Raw genomic sequence first — 8,536 nt, 5'->3', positions numbered from 1 at the left:
CTAAATAATAATANNCGANAACACACAAATAGTAAATAAATAATAAGTAACGTATTAATTAATAAGGTAAGTATAAAGTTAAAGTTAATAATACTATTATACTCTCTCTCTCTCTCTCTCTCTCTCTCTCTCTCTCTCTCACACACACACACACACACACACACACACACACACACACGCACGCACGCACGCACGCACACACACATACACACACTAATAAAAATTGTTATGTATGTAAACACAAAATCTCGCACATATTAACACAGTGTATATGATAAATTCCTTTTTTATAAATATCTATTAAAATAATTAATTTAAATTATATAAAAAATTTGTATAAAGGAAAAATAGAATTAAAAATCTTTATATTTTCTTGAATTGTAAAATTTGTACTATTAAATATATATGTTCAATGATATTACCACATTTTATCTTTTCTGAGTGGAATCGTTGAATAACGAGTTAATTGTCACACTGTTACTGACAGCAAAAATGACAGACGCAGCTACGCTTTTTTTATAAAAATAAATTTCTGAACAACTCTGTCCTCAAGCATAAGTTAGTATATTCAACAGTATGTAATAATTATTTTATCTTCCTGATAGAAATTCCAAAACTGTCTGAAGAAACTCGATATTGTCGACAATACTTTGCATAAATTAGGAATAATGACAGACTATGATAAACTATACAAAAAAACAATATGGTTTATCTTAGGATGGTTTATAATGATTATATTAACGGTTTCCAGTACAGCGTTATATACGAAAGATAGATATAACCATAATTTTGCAACAACCATGTTTTATATCTTTATTCGAAACTACTGCTTTCATATTAATTTTATCGATGATTTGACTACTGCAAGTATTCTGGAGTTAGTATATCCTTTTTTTTACGTATATACTGTTATGTTCTTACCTTAAGCTTTGTTATTTCTGAATAATAATAAATCTAAATTATAATACATAAAATTTTATAATTACTAAAGTATTTTTAAAAATTTCTATACAATATAGCAACTATTTACAAATAATATATTTTATTTATATTTAGATACACAGGGTTAAAATTTGATCAAGTTAATAAACATTTTTATAACTTAATGAAAAATAATAAACATGAAATAAAACGAGCTTGGGAAAATTCTATGATAAATTTTCACCAATACAGATTTTCGAAATCACTAAGCAATAAGTGCATAACGTGGATCGTTATGTAAGATGTTTTATATATAAATTATATTGCAGAATCATAAAATGTCAAAATCACAGAAAAATAATATTTATAATTTGTATATACATGAAATATATAAAACTTCGTATTTATATATGCACAGACATCTACACTTAGAATTGCGCAAAATATCCCATGAAATGAATTCAGTGTTTGGAATACAAATGACTATTAAAATGATATGCTATTTTGGTTGGATAATACTTGATTTACGTAGAATTCTCTGCGAAATCTTTATCAACAGTTATATAATATCTAAAATTATACTTATCTTCGTTAACTTAATCTGGTTTTGCCACAATGTTTTTAAATTTGTGCTCATTAATTATGTGTGCGAAACAGTTACCACCAAGGTATTTTTTATATTTATTTGTTAAAAATCAATTTAAAATTTTAACTAAATAATGCTTAATTTAGTAATATCTAATATATAAAATAACATATATATATATATATATATCGTCATAAATAAAATCTAATTTTTTATTTATATTTTAGATTATATTTTAAATATTTTAGTTTTAGTTTCAATTAATTATATTCAACAAATTATAATTTCAGGCAAGTAATACATCAGATTTATTAAATAAATTGTTATATTCCACTTATGATATAGAAATTCATGAAATCGTAAGTTTTAAAATAAATTCGTTGAAATATTAAAATAAATATTATATAATATTTAAGTAAATATAAAAAAATCCATAAAATATTAATAATAACTATATTAATATACACAGATTTCACACTTTTTATTACAAATGGCTTATACGCCACTCAAATTTTGTGGAATTGGATTTTTTCAATTTGGCTTCAAATTTCTTCACAGGGTACGTTATACTTTTCACATAATTGCATATTACAATCAAATTCATGATGTATATTTATAAAAGAACTTACACACTGTATTTATTTTTAGTTCGTCATGTCTATTGTGACTGTTTTAGTTATAATATTACAAGCGTAAACAAATAAGTAAACATTTTTATCAGATTATAGCAGATTTCATAAAAAATAATTTAATCTATAATATAATGTATTTAATAATAATGTGGTTTAGGAAATGCTTTATACAGTATCTTTCGTGATTATATATTTCTATATTATAAATACTGAAAAAGAAAATTAATAAAAGTAATTGATAGATATTTAGATAATACATGCATGTTATGTATAAATATATATATATATATATATATATATATATATTTATTATGTATATATTATAATAAAAGGATAAATAATAAATATTTAACATGTTGTTGCATCGATTCTGTCTTTGCAATTCTTCTCATTGTCAATTCATTTCATTGTCAACAGACAATGAAGACTATTTTTTATATAAAATTTTTTTTTTATTCTCTACATATTCTCTATTGCAACAGTTTTAGTTATAGTAATATAAGAGAATGAAAATAAGTAAACATATATTGTCATTAAATTATAATAGCTCATAAAACGTAATTCGTAATAAATATATAATGCACAATTTATAAAACGCACAGTTTATAATATTATAATTTTATATGTTATACAAAGTAAACAATGAATATTCTTTATTATATTTTTATATCGATTTCATATTTCCGCAATTCTGTTTATGTGAAGAGAATTATTCTTTACAGTTTTTATATAATTAATTAAATAATATAATTTTTATCATAACAAAAAACAAGTTTTACATACAATTACATTATTTATGGTATTTGTATATAATCTATTTGTTACAGCTGTAATTGTGATTAAAATATATCTATATTTAAAAACTATGTTTACGTTGCATCATTATATAAATGTCTCGATTAAAAAAGATAAAATGAAAATAGAGAACTATATTCGTTATATTATGTGAACGTATTTGTTCATACATAAAGAAGTACTTTATCTATCATCTGCTTTAATCATATTACATAAATTTTAGTAGATTTATTACCTAATATTCATAAGTACCTTAATAGAAATTGCGAACATCGCGTAGCTTTACTGTTGCATATATGAAGTCAGTAAAAGACGAACAGTTTGAAATAGCAACGTGAAATATGCACAATGAATCGAAGTATTCGAACAATTTTAATGCCACTCCTGATGATTAGTTACATTTTTAGTTTAAGACTCACCAATCTACCTTTACGTCATGCGAAATTGTGGTTTAGTCTCTTATATATGCTGACAATTTAGATAATTTATTATTTTCTTTTAATGTCAGTATTAATACCTTATCTTAAATTTTATACCAGTACCGAATATCACATTTGCTATTTGCTGGAATTGTTTACAACTTTGTTATCGATCGTGTTTGGGATATATCATAATGAGGTAAGTAGATATAATATTTTCAGCAATAATTATAAGTGCATAGCTACAATATTCAAAATAATTATAAATTATTGTTAATTTAACATTTAATGATGTATGAAGACATAAAGATAATCTGCAAACACTACGTAGATTCTTTTTAATTTATTATTATTTGATATAGCGTTATAGTAAAAAGAAATTACATTAAAAAATTCTTATTGTTTAAATTACATTAAATCATAAAGTCTTTCTATGCATATTATTTTGCATTTTTTACATCAAATTTTTTTCTACATGTGTCACTAATGCAATTATGTATTAATATTATATTAATTTAGTATATACAGATATAAATTAATTATACAATAATGACTAAAAATGCAATAAAGGTATTATTAGATGTATAAGCTGCAATAATGTTGTCAAATTTTCAGATAAATAATAATATTATTCATTTATTTCATCTATTCTACTTGCATCTTCCCGACAGAAATTTAAAAACTGCTTGAAAAAGCTCGATATTGTCGACAATACACTACATAAACTTGGAATAGTGACAAATTATAAAAAACTACATGCAAAAACACTATGGCTTGTCTTAGGATGGTCTATGATAGTTATATTAATGAATTGTAGCTCAGCATTATTTTTAAAAGTTGAACAATTGCGACATTGTAACAGCTATGCTTTTTATCTTTTTACTAAACTATTCTTTTCACATTAACGTTGTCGATGATTTGACTAATGCAAGTATTCTTGGGTTAGTATCTTTTCACATATACGGTCATAATATGTTTATAATACTTTATAATAGTTATATGTGTAATACAATTAAATTATCATGCATAAATCATCTCACAGTTTTTGAAGTGTATTTTTAAAATTTTTGATACATCTGTTATTTGTAAATAACGATTTTATATTCAATGACTCTTTATATTAAGATACATAGGATTGAAGTTTGATCAAATCAATGAACTCATTCAGAATTTAACAAAAAATAAACATGCAATAAAACCAGCTTGGGAAAATTCCATGATACATTCCTATCGACAAAGATTTTTGGAGACTTCAAGAAATGACTACATTATATGGATAATTTTGTAAGACAATTTTATTAATTTAGATAAGTTCTATTAATTATATAGCAATTTTATCTTGTGTAATTTGGTATTACAGACATCTTCATTTAGAATTACGTAAACTATCCCGAGAGGTGGACTCAATATTTGGAACACAAATGACTTTTAAAATGGCTTGTTATTTTAATTGGATAGTGATTGACTTACACATAATTTTCTCCGCAATACTTACTGATAATTACGTAAAATCTAATAATATATTATGTGCAGTCCTATATTTATTCTTGTTTTTTCATAACGTTAGCAAATTTCTACTCATTAATTATGTGTGCGAAACAGTCAGCATCAAGGTATTCATTTTAACTTCAACTTTTTAAATGTTAATTTAAAATTTATTTTTAATAAAAAGTACTAGTAATATCTTTAAATTCCTAAATTAAAAATAACTTCAATTTTATTCAACATATTCCAATTTTAGGCTAATGCAACAGGATATTTATTAAATAAATTATCATATTCTACTTTTGATGTTGAAGTTCGTGAAGTCGTAAGTCTTAAAATAAGATAACTAAATTTTATTAAAAGAAATGTTAAATCCATGTCCAATTTAGTACAAACACTAACAAAATATGCATTAATAGTAATGTATTGTAATAATACAGATTTCACAATTTTCATTACAAATGACTTATAAGCCTCTTAGATTCTATGGAATTGGATTTTTCCAATTTGGCTCCAAATTTCTTTACAGGGTATGTTATATTTATTGCATACTAGAAATAATAAGTCATGATAAATATTTAAGATGAAAACTTACATATGTTATCTTTATTTTTAGTTTATCATGTCTATTGCGACCGTTTTAGTTATTGTAATACAAGCGCACGTAAATAGTAATTAATTTTAACAAAACATAACAGAATTTTAAAAATATTTTTCATAATAAGCAATTTATATACTCTAATTTATGTTACACAATATCTTTTATGTGGATATGATTTGATATTCCAATGTTGAAATTATAAGAAAAAATTAATAATTGAAAAAGGTTAATTATAATAACATCTGTCTACAAAAGATATATTTTCCTATATAATTGAATTCTATATCTTTTTATATTTCTTTCATTTTTAATAGAATCATTCCTTGTATATAATTTTTTATGTAACCTAAATAAAATAATATGATTTTTACTGAAACAAAAACAGCGCTTTAATATTTAATTATTTATATATGTGTAATCTATTATAATTATATATATATAATATCTATTATAATTATATATATATATATATAATAATAATATAATAATTATAACTGTGACTAAAATCTATCACACGATGTTTAATAATATTTTAAAATCTTACTATAGCACTGCAAATGTCTAAATATCAAAATAAAGTAATGTCAAATGTCAAAATAAAGTATATTAAAACAATATTTTTTTATATTTTTATTATAAAGACGTATTTATTTTATGTAAGACAGACAAATATAATACCCCACATTCTATTTCACTCGATACGTCACGGAACTTTTATGAATTGGTTACTTTAATATTCATAAGGTGCCTTAATAAAAATTAAAAAACTCTATCATTATCATGCTACTATATGTATACAATTATTTTATCAGAATTGCAATTTAGATGGAAATACAATCGTACAATGACTAAAAGTATTCAAACAATTTTAACATCACTAATAATAAACAGTTATGTATTTAGTTTAAGAATTTAGTTTATGTAGAAATTTAAAATGATAGTTCAGTCTTTTTATATTACTCATTTGATCGATTTATTATAATCTTTTAACATCAGCACTTTAATATATTTTTTTAATAAATGAAATTTCATCGAATACCATATGTGCTATTCGCTGAAATTGTTTACCTTGCTGACACGTTCTTATTAACAATCGTATTTGTTATATCATAATATGATAAGAAGATAGTAATATCATGGTAAGGTAAGAGGTGTATTATTATTAATAATATAATTCATTAATAGCCACTAATATTATACAGTAATGAGAGAAAAGAATAAAGAACAAAAATTACAAAAAAAAACAACTAACTCATTAAAAACAATATCGATATTTGTATTATGAATGTATTTGCTTCGTGTGAAAACAAATTTATAAAGTTCTACTTCGAGAATAACTTACTACATGGAAAATTCAGCATATCGATTATTTTATCATACATTTACATAAATATAGTGAATTATAAAGATCCATTACGAAGTTATCTGCAAAGTGCAATTCATAATTGCGAAGATATACGCTATGACTAAGAGCATTTGAGAAATGTTGTCGCCATTACTAATTATCAGTTATGTATGTGATTTAAGAGTCAAATTTCCTGTAGGTGATCAAAAATAATTTTTTATACTTATTGCTACTATATATTTTATTGTTTTATTATAATACATTCAATATACAACTTATTATTCTACTGAATAATATCATATTTGCATATTTTTACGACAATGATATCATTTGCTATTGGAATGATAAAGTAAGAAATAAAGCATAAAAAATATTTATCTGAATACACTGTTCGACAAAAAATGTGACTTTTTTTTAACTGGAACGAGTAATTTCCAGTAATTTTCATGTGGATATTGAATATAAATCCGATTTCCAAATTGCTCGATTACAATTTTAAGAAATTCGCAATCAACATTGTAAAAAATAGCTATTTTCAGGCACTTTGTTATATTATAATTATAATGTAATGTGCTAAAGAAATTTTATTGCAATCAAAATGAGATATGTTTTTCGAACTTTTAGGCCCGATTGCATGTTATTTTGACTTTAAGTGAAGCTTAAAAATTTCTCTTTCTTTTTTTAAAGCCGATAAAGAGAGAGAGAAAGAAAGAGAGTTTTAAGGAAGTTCTCGCATTTAATAAAATATAAAACAAGTTTATAATATACATGTAGTACAAATTTTAATAATATCAATAATATTTTTAAAAAATTTCATTGACTTTTACCGTACTATTTTGAAGATATTTAATTCTAAATTTATAGAATTTTACATTACAAATTAAAGGTATAACCTTATTCTATAGTTATTCTCTTTTAAATTGAGATACTTGCGTATAAGACAGCAATTAAAAAATTGTTATAATTATATTAAAATAATTATTACTTAAATTTGTTCTCGTAAAGTTTCATTTAAACTGATCGTACAGTTTACAAGATTTACATTCGTCAATAAAAAAGCTAGAATAGACATTTATATTCGTCAATAAAAAAAGCTAAAATATATGTCAAATGGACGATGCGTATACATCTTACAACTTTTATTTTGTTATTTTGAAAATATTTAGCAACATATAAAATTAACATTCATTATTAAAATATGTATAATAGCATAAGATAAGTAATCTTTTTATTCCATTATTTTAATTGTTTTACATATTATTACGAATAAATTGTCTATTGACTAGGAAGTAGCGCGAGAATCTCCTTTAAGCCTCGTTTAAAATTAAAATAACACTGTGCAATCTTAGTCCTCAAAAGATTTTTAGTATTGATTACGGTTAATGAGACATTTATGATTAAATAGGTCTATTATCGAAAAGCTGTGAATTTTTTGTCATTGACAATTTTACAAACAACATCCAACTATGTTAAAATTAAACTTAAGGATTTGTTAGACCACTAAATGCAAGAGTCCAAGAGTTGTCACTGACAAATTCAAAATGATGGATTCAATATGGAGAATACTAGAACTCGAAAAATATTCAAATTGTTTAAAAAATGTATATGTCTTATAGAAATCTTTTATAAATTTGAATTTGTCAATTTTGATTCGTATGTAGCCTAATTAAAATTATTTTTGAAATCGTTTGTATTTATTTATAGAAGCAATTTATAAAATTAATATTCATCTCTCTCTTTCTCTCTCTCTCT

At 23.0% G+C, this 8,536-nt stretch overlaps 2 protein-coding genes across 2 annotated transcripts in view; both read left to right on the top strand.

The window, feature by feature from the left end:
• The window catches only part of LOC105623057, a 4,034-nt gene extending 1,831 nt beyond the window's left edge, over positions 1–2,203 (top strand). Inside the window, exons 2-4 of the mRNA XM_012204462.1 lie at positions 1,798–1,866; positions 1,977–2,066; positions 2,156–2,203. Of these exons, the coding sequence (XP_012059852.1) occupies positions 1,798–1,866; positions 1,977–2,066; positions 2,156–2,203 (207 nt within the window). The remainder of the gene's footprint in view (positions 1–1,797; positions 1,867–1,976; positions 2,067–2,155) is intronic.
• Positions 2,204–3,547: 1,344 nt separating this feature from the next.
• LOC105623046 lies at positions 3,548–5,517 on the top strand. The gene is made up of 6 exons (XM_012204451.1): positions 3,548–3,552; positions 4,714–4,793; positions 4,887–4,966; positions 5,095–5,163; positions 5,279–5,368; positions 5,455–5,517. The coding sequence occupies exons 1-6, from the start codon at positions 3,548–3,550 to the stop codon at positions 5,515–5,517; spliced, it is 387 nt and encodes a 128-aa protein (XP_012059841.1).
• Positions 5,518–8,536: the final 3,019 nt, after the last annotated feature.

This window comes from Atta cephalotes, assembly GCF_000143395.1.
Source record: "Atta cephalotes unplaced genomic scaffold scaffold00002, whole genome shotgun sequence".
NCBI classification, from domain to species: Eukaryota; Metazoa; Arthropoda; class Insecta; order Hymenoptera; family Formicidae; genus Atta; species Atta cephalotes.
The sequence above is the reverse complement of the archived record's forward strand: the minus strand, read 5'-3'. Positions and strand labels throughout refer to the sequence as shown.

Excerpts from the sequence above, each read along its gene's own strand:
- LOC105623046 (XM_012204451.1), top strand. Across the intron at positions 5,164-5,278 it reads ATGTTGAAGTTCGTGAAGTC|ATTTCACAATTTTCATTACA; the intron begins GTAAGTCTTAAA and ends GTAATAATACAG. Across the intron at positions 5,369-5,454 it reads GCTCCAAATTTCTTTACAGG|TTTATCATGTCTATTGCGAC; the intron begins GTATGTTATATT and ends CTTTATTTTTAG.